A 19852-nucleotide genomic window follows, 5' to 3' on the forward strand; every position below is an offset into this window, starting at 1 on the left:
GGAAAGGTTCGGGTGGGCTCGGATTCACAAAATCCGAGTGCGCTCATCTCTACTGGAAAGGAGACTGCAGCTAAAGGAGTTTACTGTCATGCTCCTTGAGCAAGTAAATGTTTCTAACCCAGTGGTTTGGAACAATATCATGCTTAAAAAAAGCACGATTTTTTTTGATGTAGACACTGAACCTTTAATGGAATGAACATAATTAGCAATAATATTCTGGTGTCCGATGGTATTTAAATGTTTTTCTCTTTATAACATTACATCAACAATCCACTTGGCTACACCTCATATACCTATGGAAAATATGGTCTGTTCTGCAAGAATATAACTGTTGGGGTATGAGGAAGTCATTTACTTTTTGAATAAAAAAGAATGTAATCTCTCATTACCCAGTAGGAATTGAGAACAAAAGATTTTATAGATTTAAAATAGTAACTTATGCAAATTGTGATAAGATGTCTTACAAAAATGTAAGACATTAAGGGTACCTTTCAAATTAGAAACATATTTATTAAACCCTGATAATATTATGCAGAAGATTAACTATAATAAAAATAAAAATATATGAGTTGTCATTCAAATTTTATTAAACACAAGAAAATAATTATAGTTTAAGGTTTCTGTACAGTTAAAGAAAATGGTGAGCACGTCTAAAGGAGCCAATTCTAGGATTTGTAGCTCCCCAGTCAGAGTATCTCCTGTACTCTCCAGGTCTCAGATAAAACTGATGTCCCCTGTAGTTGGGCTCTTCATAGAACATCCAGTATCCATCATGTACATGGGCAGAGTGGATGTCATGGTAACGGAATCTCTCATAGACATGAGGACAATCTTCAGTGAATTCCATCATCTGACCACTAAAGTTTTCTCTCTCATAGATACTTATTCTGAATGAACCCTGATGCTGTTTTAATAATGAGAGATCAAACAATTATTGGTTAGAGAAAGAGGTCATGTCAAGTGATTTAATATATTGTTAATCTGAACAAATAAATATTTTTTACAATTCATTTCTTATGCATATTTGAATATATATTTTTTTGAATAAAAATTAGTGCTGATAGAAAAATGTTGTTGGTCTTGTGAGTAGCAATAATTATCGAAAATAAACAGAAATACAGTCATTCTCAAACATTGTACATGCATACAATTTACTTCTGCTGCTTTTTACTTCATTAGCAAGATTAACGTATGTTCTATTGTTTTACCCAATGTCCATCCATTACATGTAAAGATGGACAACAATGAAGGAACCTTATTTACCTATGTGTGTAAAAACAAAAAATAAAAACCCTGTAATAATTACCTGAGGACTCAGACGACATGATCTAATGGAGTCATTGTAACCCATCCACTGCTGAAAGTCAGGATACTCTCCTCTATGGAGAAAATACTGGTGTCCTCTGTAGTTGGGGGACTCGTAGAGTATCCAGTTTCCACTTTCCACTCGGATGGAGTTGCAGCGTCTAAAGAATGAGGACAAGTCTGGACATTCAGAGTTACACTCATAAGAGCGACCCTGGAAGTTCTTGTCCTCATAGAAAATGATCTGTAAGAATAGAAAATGTGTTTTTGTTAATTATTTTATCTAATGGTGCAATCATTTTTTTTATTGCAATATTCTCTTTAGCCAACTGCACTTCAGATTGAATATATATTTGTTTTCTTTTCTTAATAATATATTTTGTTTTCTAAGTTGTCTAAAAGTTACCTTGTTATTAACATCTATGTATATAGTACCAACACACTATCCATAGAATACATAGAATATTTTAACCCTTCATATTAGTCCCTGCCCCGGTAGAGTTTGCAATCTAAAATCACTAATATAGAAACTCTTGGGTAAATTTCCTCAAAATGCCAATATTTTCCTAAATTGCCTAGAACTTATTCAAAGGGTAATCAATTTACACATTTTCAATTTATTTACATTTTATAGTATATATTTTGTTTCTGTGGTCAATCAGCATTTTTTGGTTGGCTTTATTTTATAGTTGCAAACAATCTGATTGATTGTCTGCGATAAAAGTATAGAAGTCAACTGTTTCATTAACTTTCCCAATTCATTTAGGAATATTCTTCTAAAGATATTATAATGGTCTTATATATTATATTATGGCATAACCATTCAAAGTTGCAAAACTGCATTCAATTTTAATAGGTTGTTACAGATTTTTTAAAAAAAATGATTTTGTTTTGAGTCTTACCTTTCCCATTTTAAAAGCAGTAAGGGTTCACATTAACTGTCTCTTAGAGAAGGGGGAGCTTTATATACATTATTTTCTGTATGCATTGGAAATAATGTTGACAATTCATCTGTAAGCAGAATGTATAGCTATTGTGCATTTCATTATGTTAAAGACTGTTCAGGAATTTCAGGCAACAGTTGCATTTGCATTATTTCTGGAATCTGTATTGTATTTGCACTGTCTGAATAGCTATACTGCAGTTTAAGCAAAATCTATTTTGGCAGTGTAAAATGGATTCTATAGCTTGGTTTTGGTGGTGCACACCAGACTAAAAAAACTTTTATATTTCCCACTATTTTTTTTATAAAATTACATTCTGATATAGAAGTATTACTATTGATAAGCATTATTAATGTACAAACAATTACGTTATTTTAATAATATGCACTTGTTTAATTGTACTTCTTGCAGTGTGTTTTTCTTGCGGCAAAGTGCTCAGTCTTTCGGTTCATTGCATAAATAATTTACATGTCCGGGTTTTGCGACTGTACTAAATGAAATATATGTTCATGAACATTCAGTTAATGCCTGTTATAGAGTCCCATGACTCCACGAAAATCTTAACATTTTTATTTTATTTAACAAAGACATAATGTAAGTTAGCACAGGCACTCTAAAAAAAAAAAGCAGCTATTGTTCCTCAAAACATTTTTTGCCTTTTTGGTGCAGTTAAAGAGCATTCAGGCCTTTATCTGTGTGTGCATTCAAATTATCAGTTATAGCACCTGGAGGCTGACCACTGGTTGTTTCTCATTAGTTCTTGATACCTTAAACAGCTACCAGTGCCAGTGAGTAGTTGTCAGTTATAGTGTTACAGGCTACCATTTCCATGATCCTGTTTAGTGTTGTTCTGATTCCTGTCTGCTTTCCAATATCTGACTCTTGCTTGTGAACCAGACAATCCTGTTTCCTAACCGGACAGAATCAGTGTATGTGATCTCAATTATTCTGTTTGCTGCCTGGACCAAATCTTAGCTTGTAACCCTGAGTGGCTGGATCACCTGGAAATAACTTATTGTATAAATCCATTATAAATAGTGGCGCAGTGCACCAATGTATATCATTGCAAATGTTTGATTTTTGAGATCATGTTGGAGGAAGTTTGTTCTTGCAACTGCTCTAAAGGAAGTCCCAAGCTAATTTTAAACATTTTCATCTGAGTTACCAGCAAATATTTTTGGCTTGAATTCACAGGATGGAGTCGTTAGACTTTTATCCTGTGTTTTGGAGAGATAGGAAACCAATCTGAATAATGTAACAGCAAGTAATTTAGAAAAGGGTCTTTGAGTTGAAATGTATTAGAGTGTTAGCAGGGGAGCAGTTTTATGTACTGTGTTCAGGTGTGTGAGAAGCCTGCAACTGCAACTTAATTCCAGATGTAAGCTGTCTGTCTACTGTGGATGCTTCATACCTTAAATCATCTGGTAAGAGCCTTGAATTTCACAGAGATTGTGTGTTTATATTATTTATGTTATTTATGAAAGTGAGTTTGTCAATAAAAATTTTTTTGATGCCTTGCTAGTAAAGACGGAATTCCACTATAATCTTTCCATTTTTCTTTTTGGGGCATATGGAATGGAAACGGCGACTTTGCCTGTCCAACATTTGGGAAAGTTGTTTACCATGTATTCTGGTGATTTGGAGCACCCAAGGTCCCTGGGAAGAGTTTTCCAAGAAGGAGTGAGGCTACAATAAGTTTAACAGTTGTGGTGCCATTGGGATTGCACTAGCGGCCTTAGTGGAGTCATTAAAGGACGTATCTGCCAATTTTGTGCATATTGTGTGCAACACCACACTGCGCATGCCCAGCACACCCAGCACCAAGAGTTATGCATGGAAAATAATGAGATGCAAAAGTATAAGTAAGAAATGAACCTGTGAATAAGAGCAGACCGCTTCCGAAGCCATAATTTATTTGCCTGCTTTTTTTCCTATTGAGAGGTTTGTATTATGCATTTTTTTTGTTTTAAAATGTCTAAACTGTACTGATTTTTTTAGCCAAATTAACAATGCTTCTCTATTTTAAAATGTTTTTATGTGCCTGTTGAATAGTTTGTCACATGCTTCATTGCATTGTTTTTAATGTTATTATTTTTATATTTGTGGCTTGCCTGTGTATCTGTTAAATGCATTTTCTTTATTACAACATTTGTTGGGGTCAGATGCTTATGTCTGTTGTAACTCCCCCCAAATATACTATTTTTATTTTTACCCCCCACCCTCCCTCAAACAGGTCAGCCTAATTGATTTTCCTTTTTTCCAGGAGATAGATTTTTGTGTGTTCTCTTTTTGGTCCCCATCCATGTTTTTTTGACAGGTATGTTTGCTCTATGTACCTCTTTTTAAACTAATATTTAGAATAAATATGTTGTAAATGTCACTATTTTAAGTCTTTTAGATAAAAAAGAGAAACTTGGTTTTCTGAATAATGATAGCTTTTAATTTTAAATTTAAATTAATTTTTTTAAACAAAATAATGCATAAAATACACATCATCTTTAATTTAAAAAAAATACTAATTACATCACTTTTTGTTTGTTTTTGTTTTACTAACTTCTGGTCTCTCGTGATGTGAAAGGTTCAGGAAAAGAAGCAGAGGTCATTGGGTGTGACTGAGGGTGTGCCGTAGGTTGGGCAGGAGGGTAGATAGGAGTGTCGAAGTCAAATAATTGAATGAAGTAAACCAAATTGATTAATATTGTTTTACTGTGCGATTGCGATTAATACGCCAAGTGTTATGATGGAATCGCACAGGTTCATAACACACATATTTACATTCGCACTTACACTTGTAAATAATATACATTTATTAATGTTCCAATCCACATTTATTTATTAGTAAAATGTATTAGACTGTTTATTTATGCATAGATAATACTATAGTAAAGGTATTTATGGTTCAGGTGTTTTAAAAGGTAAAGAGTTTGGTCTCATATTAAAGTTTATTTCACCAGCATTAACTCGGTGTAGACAGAGTAGCGATCGCATCTAGCTATCGCAAGATACAAGCAATATGAGATTAATACTCAAAAGTACTTTGTGTGTGGGTCAGTTTGAACTGGTTATTCAGAGTGAAAACACGTGGACATTAGTTGGGGGAAGTTGCCCCTCACCCTTTGAAAGGATAAAATGAACTGACCTATGACCAACAGGGAATTGGTATATCATTAACCCTGGACCAATGAAGATCTCACTAAGTGTTATCTGTATGCTACATATAAGCATGTTGGCCATTGTTCTGCCTCTCTCTGATCCTGACAACATGTGACCATGACTGGGTGAAGCACTTTAAGGAAAATGTAATGTATTCAGTATTTTTATACTTTCCTGCTTTACAATAACATCTTTAATGAGTGAAAATGGCTTGCTGTAAATCCTGCTATATTTTGCAATTAAATATCTTTGTGCTTTGGAACCACAACAATCAAATTGGACAATGTTTTATTTGTAAGCAAAAACTTTAATAGGAGGTTGGGCCAGGGGTTGGGCAGGAGGATAGGCAGGAGGTTGTGTAGGAAGTTAGGCCACGGGGTAGGCTTAACTTTGGGCAGAAAGTTAGGCCAGAGGATGGACAGAAGTTTGGGCAGGAGGGTAGGATGGAGGCAGAATTATGCCAGGAGGGGAACCAGAGATGTATTGGAGTCAGATTGTTGGTTTGGTGAGGACTGAAGGACATCAGGGGAAAAGAGGGGAAAATGGAACATTATGGGACTGAGGGTCTGGGGTGGATAAATTAGACTGATGGATTGGAATGAACATTTGGGATAATGGTGAAGGAGTGAACATTTGGGACATTTGTAAAGGAAGGTTTGAAGTGTGATACTGGAATTGCAGGTCTATGAAGCATGAAAAGAGGTTGCGCATATCTGTGAGGGTGGAACTATTTGTTTTAAGATTTGTGCCTATTTTGTGCTCGAGACGGTTGAGGGTAGTGGAGATCTTCTGGGTATTGTCTCTAATTTGCTTGTTGGATTGGTGCAGGTGCTCGCATAAGTGAATGAGTGTCTGCTGCCAAACGACCCGTGCTTCCTCCCTCTGAGGATCCTATTCATTACAGGTAGCCTCCACCACTGTCTCATTATTGTCTTGCTCCTCCTCCTCCGGAACTGTAGAAATAGGAAAAAGACAAATGTCTAGTTATTCCCAATCAGACCAACATATAACCTATTTGAAACAATACCAATTGTTTGCCAACCAAGTAGATGTGTAATAATTTTGTAATGTAGCCTCTTATTTTGGGGGGCAAAAATAAACATCACACTATGTCAACCAGCATATATGAGTTGTGAATAATTAAATAATTTGAATCCTGATATGATTTTTGCTAAACAAAATCATAAATGTTGTATGAACTTAATGTACAGTAGGATGTTTCCGGCAAATTGCAAATTGTAGAAATTATAGTAAAATATTATAGTATATGTATAGTAGAATATTTAGGTGTGCAACAGTTGGAAGAGGAGAAGAAGCATGGAGGAGAGGAGAAGAAACAGAATCAAGCAAGTGCTAAGGCAGTGATGAGAGAGACCTACGCTGTTTAGATAGAGAAGAGTGCCATAACAGGAGGCACTTTAATCTGGACTGATGTGAGAGATATGAACAGAGGAGCAAAGAGAGAGAGAGAGAGAGACAGTCTGATAAGTACCAATGTTTTTATATTGTTTATGTGATTGGACAGATACATATGTGTTAGTTAGATATGGTTGTGGGTGGGAGCCCTGAAGAAAGTTCATTTACACCCTTTTGCAGGACTTATATATTATTACATGGGTGAGGCTAAGGATAGTTAGCTAGGGGTGATTGGACTGAGTAAACTCAAGAGAAAATGTAAAAGTGTCCAATTATTCATGCAATATTTACAAAGAAGAGATCATTTATTTGGAAAAGAGACTATTATAAGGATGTTACTAAGGATGTTACTGTTTGCTGTACCTGCTAAAGAAAGTCAGTAAAGACCTGGAGGAAGGGGAAGACAGACATTGTTGTGGATGTTACCAGAGCCCAAAAATTCAACCGGGCACAAGTGAGAGTTTGATTTAACCAAGAATTGCAAATAAAGTTATTGTAGGTAATTCTAATGTCAGTTAAATGGATTGGGACATTGTTTGGCACTTCTGGCTGCAAACTACTTTATGTTGGAGCTGAAAGAATAAAGAGCCTATATTCAAACTACTCTATGATAAAGTTGCATAAACATATGCATATATATTTTTTGCTTCTTCAGGACTGTATAGATATTTTGAAGTGTTCATAGATAAAGTGATTCAGACATATCTGTATATAGATTGTTATCAATAATCTAGCAAGTATTATATACGTGATAATAGAGGTACCTCTATTTTATAATAGGTCAGAGAGATTTGTTTTTGGTGTTATGATATCAAATGTAGTAGTATACTTTTTGTTAAATTTAGGTGATTGTATTGTTCACCCTATACTAGTCTATTTTTATATAAAAATCTAAAAGACTAATTTGGTGTGAGAATATTTCGTTTGACTGTGCCTCTTATCCTGTGTAGGAGGAGCGGGGGGTTTGTTGGTCTCTTTCTGGTGTTACTAACTTCTGAACACTACCCCCCGAAGAGCCTATAGTACTTAGACTAAGGTGGAGGCACTGCACAAAACTGAATGTAAGGTAAAGAGTCCATTTGCAGAAAGAACACACAAAGACGCACACTCTAGGCCAGGAAAAGCGGTTTTACATTGAATAATGTTAGTTGTGCTACATTTTTCTACACAAAACAGACAAATATCTGATACATATATTAGTTTATTATTTTGCACATAAGTTAAATACTGGCTGTTTTTTCATGTAACACACAAGTACTTCACAACTTATTTGTACACTTAAATTTAAAGTTGATATTTGTGAGCTACATGAAAAAACAGCCAGTATTTAACTTATGTGCAAAATAATAAACTAATTTACTCCCCTTGCACTGCAACATGGTTTTGTCCAGAAAACTTACTCAAATTCTTGCCTAAGTTCCTTAATGAATCTGACACGTTGTGTTTTGATCAATTGAGTTAATTGACTACTAATTGACCAACTTTTTTAATATACTGTGCAGGACAGTTAATAAAAATGAATACTATTACTTAATATTATCATTACTTTGCAATGAGAGAAAGAGAGAGAGAGATAATCCAAATAATGTGGTATGTACCTAAGAATGGTTCTGCACAGTACACTCATTATAATAATTTTTGCAAAATAAGTTCTATCCATCTCAACACTAGGCAACTATACGGAACTGATCTATTTGTATACAGACATTACGGAGCTCTCTAAAGTCCGTAGTCCGTGGTTGGGCGTGGTGTCTGCTACGTCTCTGTTCATATTGCATGGGCGTTATGCAACCAAATTCATCTTGGTACGTATCTGCAGAGCTGTTGCTTGATGAATTCGGTCATGTGTTGCTTGCGCTCATGTGTGTATATTGCATTACACAAATTGCACTGTAAATGCATCCACTAATGACTCAGGTCCTATTTGTTTAGTTGTATCTAATTCCTCATCCTGACTCAAGGTCCTTTGGAAGATTGTAAAAAGAAGGAGTGGGGCAACAACAAGTTTCCAGCTGTGACTTTCGGATCATATTATATGACCAGCTTCATTTTATTTTGTACCTTATAAGTAGATTCACATGTGGGCAGAAAGGAGTGGGAAGGATATCCTATAATGCTCTTGAGAGAAGTTTGAACTTTGTTTATTGCCTATTAATGTATGGACCTGAACATATTGACCTACTCTTCTCAGAATTTATCAGGATTTTGGGTGCCCTGTGTTGTAGTTCCTATTTCATGATAGAAGTGCCTATTTCACCTTCTCCTTTTTATTTGCATTTTTGTGATTTTGCAGGTTGGGTGTTACTGCTTTGGGGAGAATGGACAGTGTCCTATTGGTCCACCAGTTTATGCTGTTACACATTTTATTCATTATATAATTCAGGAAAGAGTTCAGGGCAGCTCAGCTCCCTGATCTCTCGCTGGAAGGCATGAAGCGCCAAGCTGGCAGTGGTCTTCAAGGATGGAGGTGGGGAGTGTAACCTGGTTTGATGTACTGTGTAGCCAGGAAGGTAGATGGGGATAGACAGGTCTGTAAACAAATTCAACTGGTGGTCCCACTGAGCTTACACACGCAACTGATGTCAGATACCCACAAAATCCATATGACTCGACATCAGAGGAGAGACTGAGCACTGCCTGACATAGAACTTATTCTGACAGAAAGAGGGGTTTGCTTATTACACAAATTGTTAAAAGTTACATAACCCTCGGATCTCAATTGCTAGGAATCTGCTTTTCCATTTAATTATCCATGGTGTGCAACCATATACTTTGATACCCTTATTACACCAGAAATAACTTAGGTACACTGATTACAGAAGAAACAACTTAGATATACTAATTGCAGCAGAACTTTTTCTGTCCTGAAATGTTGAATGACGTTCAAGCCTACTGCAAGTCTTGTGATTTGTGCCAGCGGGTTGAGTGCCTCAGCGCTCATGCTCCCCTCAGGTTCTTGCCAACAGTTTGGAAACCTGGGCTATGGACATAGTAGGTTCACTATTTGTGCCCAGTAGGTTGAGAAAGATATACTTCCTCATTGTGGTGGCTTATGCCACAAAGGTACCCTTAAACTGTAGCTCTATAATCCATCACAGCGGAAAAGGTAGCAGACGTGCTGCTAGGATTCTTTAGCAGAATAGGGTTTCGTACTTTCCACACCTTCTATTTGATTATCCGGTGGTACTGCAGAAGTGTACCTGTTTCTCCCCCTTTGAATTACTATATGACTGAGTTCGGAGACCTTTTGACCTATTTTGGGAGTTTTGGGAAAGGGAGCGACCCACCCAGGATGTCTCTCTGGTGAAGTATGTGATCTCAAGGGGCTTGCACAAGCTAATGTAGTGGAAGTGCAGCCCAAGAAGAAGATTTGGTATGATCAGGGTGCACACGCCACAGTTTTTGTACAGCAGTACAGCAGAAAGTTTTTGTACCGATTCCCATGCAACAGAAAAAGCTCCAGGCTGCCTGGGCTGGACCGCAAATGGTCTCAAAATGCCTAAGTGACAACACCTATGTGGTGGTGGCGACCCTTTGCCTGTTGTTCGACTCTGCCTTTCTTCTACCTCCCAGCTGTAGGACCGTGGTTCTTGCTATGTACTCCATCGGACTCTCCTGTGTCAGCTTTGTTCCACCTTTCAGATTTACAGCCCAATCTTCTTCCTGATCCTTCCTTTTCACTGTGTTGCTCTCCAGCTCCATCCTCTACTCTACACTGCCAATCAGTTATACTGGCATAGATTGATACTACATCCTATTGCAACTCAGTATATCTGCCTTATCTGGTCCAGATACTTAGAAGTTAATTGCCTTTCTTGTGCAGTTGAAGGGCATTCAGGCCTTTAACTGTGTGTGCATTAAAATGAACTGTTATATCAACTGGAGCCTGACCAATGGCTGTTTCTCAATGGTTTTTGCTACCTTAAAGAGCTACCTTTTACAGTGAGTAATTGTCAGTTATACTGTTCCTCAGAGATCTCTGCTCAGCATCCCACTCCCAAGTCCTCTGTGGTGCCCACCTTCCTGAGTTATCACTACTCGAGATTAAGTCCTGGGGACAACCGAGGACCGACAAACATATCTGGTTCCATGAGATAGGGGGTTGCTAAAGCTCTCGTCAACAACAGGGTCTTTTAATTTAACTCGTAGGGTGGTTTGTGACACTCAGGAACCAGAAAGTGATCCACTCTCTGACCTCCTTGTGGATGAAGGTGTTATAGATGAAGTGGGCAGAGACCAGTGGGAGCGAATGAAGCGGGTTTGAAAATCATGCCTATTGTAACCTATGTATCGGACTCTAGCGCACTCCTATAAAGATCTGCATGTTCAGATCACGGATATCTGCATACCTATCGGAGCAGGTTTATTTGACTGATTTATTTGCCTTTCATCATATTGTGTTTGGAACATATATGTACTGAAGAACATATTCACAAAAGAGATCATTGTGAAGTTTACTTATTCCAATCACTATTTGTATTATTGCTTATTGACATCAATGCAATGGTTGAAATAAAGCACAGACAGATTAATCATCGAGATGATCAGTCCATCTGCTAAATAGCAATCATAGCACACAGATTTGATAAGTCCTGTGAAATTCGCTTATCAATATATGTGTTCCTATAATTCTTACTATAATTCTTACTGGACTATATGACACAGTTTCATTCATATCATTGGATTATTTGATTCACAGATTGTATCTTATGAATAGTGTTATTGTAGAATCATTATATATATTGATACGTTTATTTGAAATTGGGGCTAAATAAACCTTACACGCATTTTACATGTGAAATTATGTGTTATAATAATTCCATGTAGGGCATTATACTGCTTTATTTTACTGTTTTTAGTGGACTAGTTGTTTTAATAAAATGAAGGTTTTTTTTTAACCATTTCATGAACTCATCTATGGTTATTGTCCCATTTTTATCTACATCATGTAAAAGGCAGATATATTGAGACTTTCAGTAAGATGGTGTTGGATGATATTGAGAATATCCAGGAGACTTCTAGTCATAAAAAGATATGGAATTTAAATTTTAAAGAGAGAAAGGCACTGAAATATATAAAGAATAATAGAAGTATTGTAGTGAAACCTGCCGATAAAGGAGGGGGAGTTGTTATTATGGATGTAGAGAAATATGATGAAGAGATTATCAAACAACTGAATGACGGAGGGACATATAAGAAATTAAAAGGGGATCCCACTAAGAACATCACAAACTCATTACTAAAGATGCTTGAGAAAGTATGCTAATAATGGAGTACTTAGTGATGAGCTACATAGTTATGTGGTCATACCGGATCCTATGGTCCCGGTTATTTACATACTTCCTAAGATCCATAAGGACCCCCTTAATCCACCAGGCAGACCCATAATTGAAGGTACATGGTCTATCACTGCAAACCTGTCTGAAGTGATAGATCACTATTTGCAGCCCCTAGTGCAAAACACACCAGCCTGTCTACAGGACATCAAAGATTTCTTGGAAAAACGTTCCCTCCTACAGTGGAAATCCAACTGCTGATGTGCGGGCAGCGTATACTGTCATCAAATATAAGTTAGGCATTCAAACAGTCAAACACTATCTCGACACCACTGTAATGTCGGTTTTATTTCAAAGACTTGATTGAGCCCATTCTTTTTATTCTTACCAATAATTTTTTCGTTTTAAAGATGGCTATTATTTGCAGTGCATAGGGACTGCTATAGGTACAAGGTTCGCCCTGAGCTATGCTAATCTTTTTATGGCCCTCTGGGAAGATTTGTTGGTTAATAGGCCACATGTGTTTGGGGCAAGCCTGGTATCATGGTGTCATTTTATAGATGACATTTTCTTCGTGTGGGAGGGCACAGAGGCAGAACTATTAAGGTAATGTGATTATCTCAACTCCAATACATCACATAATGAATTATCTTTTGATCATATTTGCAGTTCTGTAAATTTTTTGAATATTTTGGTGTATATTAAGAACAATATCATACACACCAAAACCTATAGGAAACCGACAGATAAAGCTAGCTATGTACATTTTAACGGGCATCATCATGCTAATTGGCTCTCTAACATACCTCTGGGCCAAATGAAATGCCTAAAAAGAAACTATAAAGAGGAACAAATACTGACCAATAAGTTGAGTGATATGAAAGATGCCTTCATTAGGAGAGGGTATAGTAAAGAACTATTAGATAAAGCTGAGGAAAAGTTGAAGAAAACAAAAAGATTAGATGTTATCACTCAGGGCAAAAAGTTAGCATCTGCATATCAGGAAAACATGAATGGTCATTCCTGTTGCAATATAATGTGGCCCATAAAAAAGTAGAGAATATCTTCCGAAACCACTGGAACATCTTGAAATAAGACACGGTCCTGGGAATCGTTTTTTCGAGTAAACCAACCTTCACATATAGGAAAGCTCCCCGCATTAAGGAACAGATAGTTAGGAGTGTCACTTTTGATATGGTTAAACCATCTATAAAAAGTATAGGTTTCTATAGATGTGATATGTCCAAGATGTGTAGGACTATCTATGAGTTGAGTAAAATTGGAGCAGTACTAAGCCAGTTGGGGCTCTATAGGCAGGAGCACTATGTGGTCTATTTGAGCAGGAAAATGCCAAACTGGCAGGTCGGGTATGCCACAATTGAGAGGAAATGTTTGGTAATTGTTTGGGCAGGGAAAAAAATTCTATCTTATTTCTATGGATGACATTTCACAGTAGTGACTGACCATAACTCTTATAAGTGGCTACAACACACCTCAGGGGAGATTATTAGGCCTGATTCCGATTGTCATGCTTTAATGCAAAATTTCTAAAATGTGTGCATAAGCAGGACTTACGTGGTCTAATGGACTTCCACTTGCTTTCATGAGGCTTCTCTCTTCAGGCTTCTCTGCCCAATGTCTTGCTTCCTACTTGAAAAGAAATTATATGAAATAATATCCTGTTCCCTAAGTGAAAACCTGTTCAATTACTTTCCTTTATCTGTAATAATGAACAGACAAAATGTGTACTTTGCTTACAGATTAATGTATATACTGTAGAGCTGACGTGTTGTAAGCATGCAAATACAAAACAAATTTTTCCAATTGCTCTGGTATTCATCTTCAGAATCATTTCATTTAGTTGTGGTATAAATGTCAAAAGATTGATTTAAAGATGTTAAGATATCTACAGTGTGGAAAAGATGCAGAGGATACTTTTGACTCCAACATTATTACAAATCAGCTAGTGACAAGCCTCTATGTAGTACAATTCATGCTATTTCTTTCTAGAGATTCTTATATGGTTTGGGATCTGGGGCCTGATTCAATAAGGATCTTAACTTAAGAAACTTCTTATTTCAGTCTCCTGGACAAAACCATGTCACAATGCAAGGGGTGAAAATTAGTTTTTTGTTTTGCACATAAGTTAAATACTGACTGTTTTTTCATGCAGCACACAAATACTTGATAGCTTATTTGTACACTGAAATTTAAAGTTGATATTTGTGTGCTACATGAAAAAACAGTCAGTATTTAACTTATGTGCAAAACAGAATACTAATTTTCACCCCTTGCATTGTAACATGGTTTTGTCCAGGAGACTGAAATAAGAATTTTCTTAAGTTAAAATCCTTAATGAATCAGGCCTCTGGTGACTGCAAAGGCCACTGAAGTTAAAGGAATTCATTGCAATGCTACTTGAACAAGTAAACGTCTCTAGCCCAGTAATTTGAAATATTATCTTGCTTAAATCAAAAAAGGATTTTTTTATATATACATTAATCCTTTAATGAGATGAACCTGATCTGCTATAATGTTCACGTGTCCAATAATATTTAAATGTTGTTCTCTTTATATTATTACATCATCCATCCAATCGGCTACACCTCTTTCACCTTTAGAACATACTGACTGTTCTGAAAAAATAGGACTATTGGGGTATGTGGAACTCATAAACTTCATGAGGAAAAAATGGAATTTACATTACCCATTAGGAATGAGAAGATTTTATAGATGGAAAAAATGAACTTATGCAAATCTTAGTAAAAGTTCTCACAAAAAGGAAAGACATTAGGGGACCTTTCTAAATTTGAAACATATGTATTGAACACTGATAATTTTATGCAGTATTAACTATAATATAAATAAAACCATATGAATTAGATTGTCATGAAAATTTTAATAAACCCAAGAAAATAATTATAGTTTTAGGTTTCTATTCATTTAATTGAAATGGTGAATACGTCTAAAAGAGCCAATTCTAGGGTTTGTAGCTCCCCAGTCAGAGTATCTCCTGTATTCTCCAGGTCTCAGATAAAACTGACGACCCCTGTAGTTGGGCTCTTCATAGAACACCCAGTATCCATCATGTACATGGGCAGAGTGGATGTCATGGTACCGGAATCTCTCATAGACTTCAGGACAATCTTCGGTGAATTCCATCATCTGACCTCTAAAGTTTTCTCTCTCATAGATGCTGATTCTGAATGAACCCTGGTGCTGTTTTAATAATGACATATCAAACAATTATTAATAAGAGAAAGGGGTAACATCAATGATTCAATACATTGTTAGTATAAACAAATAAATACTTTTTTACAATTAATTTATTATGCAATAATACACTTTGTAGCTATATTCTATATAGTCCTAAGTTTTGCTGATAAAATATTTCTTTGATCTTGTGACCAGCAATAATTATCGACAGAAAACTGAGATACATTCATTCTCAACCATTGCACATGCATACAGTTTACTTCTGCGGCTGTATACTTCAACAATTAGCAAGATGTATGAAAATGTCTTTGTTTTACCTACTGTTAATCCAATACATAGAACATCACCTATGTGTGCTACAACACAAACAAAATAAACCCTGTAATATTTACCTGAGGACTCAGACGACATGATCTAATGGAGTCATTGTAACCCATCCATTGCTGAAAGTCAGGATATTCTCCTCTATGAAGAAAATACTGGTGTCCTCTGTAGTTGGGGAACTCGTAGAGTATCCAGTTTCCACTTTCTACACGAATGGAGTTACAGCGACCAAAGAATGAAGACAAGTCAGCACATTCAGAGTTACAGTCATAGGAGCGACCCTGGAAGTTCCTGTCCTCATAGAAGATTATCTGTAAGAATAGAAAATGTGTTTTTAAAATGAATTTATTTAATGGTGCAATAATTTGTATTATTGTGATATTATCTTTAGTCAATTTCACTTGAGGTACAGGGTTTTGCTTTCTTTTTTTAATGATTATTGTTTTATTTATTTTTCTAAAAATTACTTAATGTTTTAATTTTTTTTGCCAAATCAATATACACAGAATGCATTGAATATTATAACCCTTCTCGTAGCCAAAGTGGTGTGCGGAAGTTATTTTATCCAATGACTGTGTTCTCCTCTCTCATAACTAAGTGTAACCTCTAGGTTTTAGACAATTGCATAATTAAAAGTTGCAAATAACTGTTTCCCTGTACCCTCCCTTGAAAATACACAGCCTGGCCACCTTAAATAAACTTAACATAATAGAAACAGTAAAGTAATTTGAAATGTTCTTTTAATCTGCATAAATTGACTAGTATTTGTGAAGGGGGAATCCACGGTGTGTGTATGCGTGCTCGTCAACTGCGCATGCATGGCCACACTGCAACTGCGCACGCACTGACGGTGCATGTGCAGTTACATAGCAGAACCCCACTGTGTGTGTCGACTCAAGTCGGCACGTACAAACTGGGGAGAACCACCAGAGGTGATGACATCATCACCCCTGGACACACACAACATCCACGTGTGTGGGGTGCATCACCACACACACGTTGCTGCTGGCGAGGCTGGGAGTTTCCGAGTCTGGACTATAAAAGCCAGACCCGGGACTCCCCCTCGCCCTCTCTCTGCCTGCCGCTGGACAACGAGCACTGTCCTACACTACACTAGACTATACTAAGGACACACTACACTACAGAAAATATATATTTTACTAAACACCACTACAGAAAATATATATTATATAAGGATACAATGCACTACAGAAAATACACTTTACTACAAAAAACCTACACTAAGCTACAGGAAAGGATTCTATACTACATTAACGTTCCCCAAATTGCAGATAAAGAATTGGATCCAGGATACAAGGATTTGATAAGTATCATTGATAATGTGTATATGTATGTATGTATGTATGTATATATATATATATATATATATGTATATATAGATAGATATAGATATAGATATAGATATAGATATATATATATATATATATATATATATATATATAAAGCTATATGTATTTGTAATGTGGATTTAACTATTTATATACATATAACTGTGTAGTTATTTTCTGATATCTGTGATAGTTAAATCAATATTATAAATACTAATTCTTATTAAGGATGCATATGTAAAGCAAGGATAGGGTAAGGAATAAAGGTGGTGAACCTAGGTTTTATTTTATATTGATATACTATGTTATGTTGAACAACGTTATGCTATGTGTGTGAACTGTGAATGCAAGCTTTTCTGTGTTAACAGTAAAATACTTTGATTTAAATACATACATATGTTAAACATATGTTTAAACACACTCTTATCTCTCCTATCCTCAAAAAACCCAATATTGACCCCACCTCCGTCGCCAACTATCGCCCCATCTCACTTCTCCCCTATGCCTCCAAACTACTTGAGCGGTTAGTCTGCTATCATCTCACCAGATACCTCTCGGACAATTCCCTCCTTGACCCTCTCCAATCTGGGTACCGCCCCCTCCACTCCACTGAAACTGCAATGGCCAAGGTCACCAATGACCTCCTATCAGCCAAATCCAGGGGTCACTTCTCCTTACTTATCCTCCTTGACCTCTCCGCGGCCTTTGACACCGTGGACCACCCCCTCCTTCTGCAAACTCTTCTCTCTCTCGGCCACTCTGGTTCCGTTCACGACTGGTTCTGCTCTTGCCTCGCCAACCGCACCTTCTCTGTCTCCACGTCTGGCTCTTCCTCTGCCCCATGCAAGTAGGGGACCCCCAGGGCTCTGTTCTCGACCCCCTTCTCTTTTCGCTCTACACTTCCTCCCTTAGTGCGCTCATCTCCTCCTTTGGTCTTCAGTATCACCTTTATGCTGACGACATTCAACTCTACATCTCTTCTCCTGATCTCTCTCCCACCCTCCTCTCTAGTATATCTGACTGCCTCTCTGCCATCTCCTCCTGGATGTCCTCACGCTTTCACAAAATTAACATCTCTAAGAATGAACTCATTGTCTTTCCTCCCTCCAGACTCCTGTCCCACCATAACCTCTCTATCGTTGTTAATAACATAACCATCTCCTCTGTCACCCAACTCCGTTGCCTGGGTGTCACCCTTGACTCCTCTGTCTCTTTTACCACCCATGTCCAATCCCTTTCACAAGCCTGTGGCTTCCAACTGCGCAACATCACCTGCATTCGACCCTTCCTCTCACAAGACGCCACCAAAACCATCATCCACGCACTCATCATCTCCCGCCTTGACTACTGCATCCTTCTCCTCACTGGCCTCCCCCTCTCCCATCTTGCCCCCCTCCGATCTGTACTTAATGCAGCTGCTAGACCAGGGGTGGGCAAACCTGTCCTCAAGGGCCATATCCAGTTCATGTTTTTAGGATTTCTTTAATCATGTACAGCTGAGTTAATCTATTTGGCTGGGTCAGTAATTATCCCAGCTGTTTCTACAGACAGAAATCCTAAAAACATGAACTGGATATGGCCCTTGAGGACAGGTTTGCCCACCCCTGTGCTAGACTCATCTTTTTCTCACGCGCTCCTCCTCTGCCTCCCCTCTCTACCATGCCTTACACTGGCTCCCTTTCCCCTACAGAACCCTCTTTAAACTCCTTACTACCACTTACAAAGCTCTCTTCCAGTCTACTGCACCCTACATCTCTAACCTCCTCACCATTCACACTACTGCCCGCTCCCTGTGCTCGGCAAATGACCGTTGCCTCTACTCCACTCTAATAACCTCTTCCCACTCCAGAATCCAAGACTTCTCCCAAGCTGCCCCCCTGCACTGGAATGACCTCCCTCGCTCCATCTGTCTCGCTCCCAATCTGTGCTCCTTCAAACGGGCACTCAAAACCTGTTCCTGAAAGCCTTCCAACCATCCACTTAACCCCTCATCTACTCTACTGTTCTCCCCCTCTCCCCTGGTCCCTTTTCTCTCCCTTGCATCACTGCCTCCCTTAACGGGCCTGTTTTGTCCACCTTCCTTTAGGATGTAAGCTTGCATGAACAGGGTCCCTCTCCCCTCCTGTCTCCATACCTACTCTTCTGCTCCGTATTTAATCCATATGTCTGCCCGGAGTTTCTGAAGCATTGGTACTTTGTCTTTATTGTTCTGTAATGTTTTACCCTGTATGGTCTACTGTTTGTACTATTTAAGGCGCTGCGGAAAGCTTGTGGAGCATAACAAATAAATTATAATAATAATAATATGTTGTGATTATTGGTTATTTATTACGAATATATACTGTGAAGTACTGCTGAAATACAGTGGCTATTGGATAAATAATTCTGTAAAGCTTAAGTGTTATTTAGTGTGGTCAAAAGACTGAGTAAGGCAACATTGTGTAAGGAAAAGTGCATAAAAGTGCGAGTTTTATAATAAGTGTATCTGAGAACAGAATAGGAGGATAGCATGTGCATGTGAGGCGCAACCGCAAGTACTTTTGCATCGTTCAAAGGGTAGAAACATTTATAAATATTTACATTTTATAGTATATATTTTGTTTCTGTGACTAGTAACCAATTTTTGGTTCGCCTTATTCTATAATTACAAATAATCTGATGAACTGTCTGTGGTAAAACTATAAAAGTAAGCTTTTTCAGTAAGTCTTCCAATGTATTTATGAATTTTCTTTTAACTGTATTATAACAGTATTATATATTATAGTCTGGCATAACCATTCAAAGTAATGAAATTGCATTATGCTATAATAGTTTGTTACAGCATTTTTTAAAAAAATACATATATTGTTTTGAGTTTTACCTTTCCCAT

General features: G+C 37.2%; 2 protein-coding genes across 2 annotated transcripts; both read right to left on the bottom strand.

The window, feature by feature from the left end:
- Positions 1–628: 628 nt before the first annotated feature.
- Positions 629–10520, bottom strand: LOC142098538 (gamma-crystallin-3-like). Its single transcript, XM_075181374.1, has 3 exons — positions 10401–10520; positions 1307–1549; positions 629–904 (listed from the first exon to the last, which is right to left on the bottom strand). Exons 1-3 carry the CDS (start codon positions 10518–10520, stop codon positions 629–631), a joined length of 639 nt encoding a protein of 212 aa, XP_075037475.1.
- A 4517-nt stretch (positions 10521–15037) lies between these two features.
- Positions 15038–19852, bottom strand: LOC142097003 (gamma-crystallin-3-like). Its single transcript, XM_075178613.1, has 3 exons — positions 19844–19852; positions 15703–15945; positions 15038–15313 (listed from the first exon to the last, which is right to left on the bottom strand). The coding sequence occupies exons 1-3, from the start codon at positions 19850–19852 to the stop codon at positions 15038–15040; spliced, it is 528 nt and encodes a 175-aa protein (XP_075034714.1).

This window comes from Mixophyes fleayi, chromosome 7 (assembly GCF_038048845.1).
Source record: "Mixophyes fleayi isolate aMixFle1 chromosome 7, aMixFle1.hap1, whole genome shotgun sequence".
In the NCBI taxonomy this organism is placed as follows: domain Eukaryota; kingdom Metazoa; phylum Chordata; class Amphibia; order Anura; family Limnodynastidae; genus Mixophyes; species Mixophyes fleayi.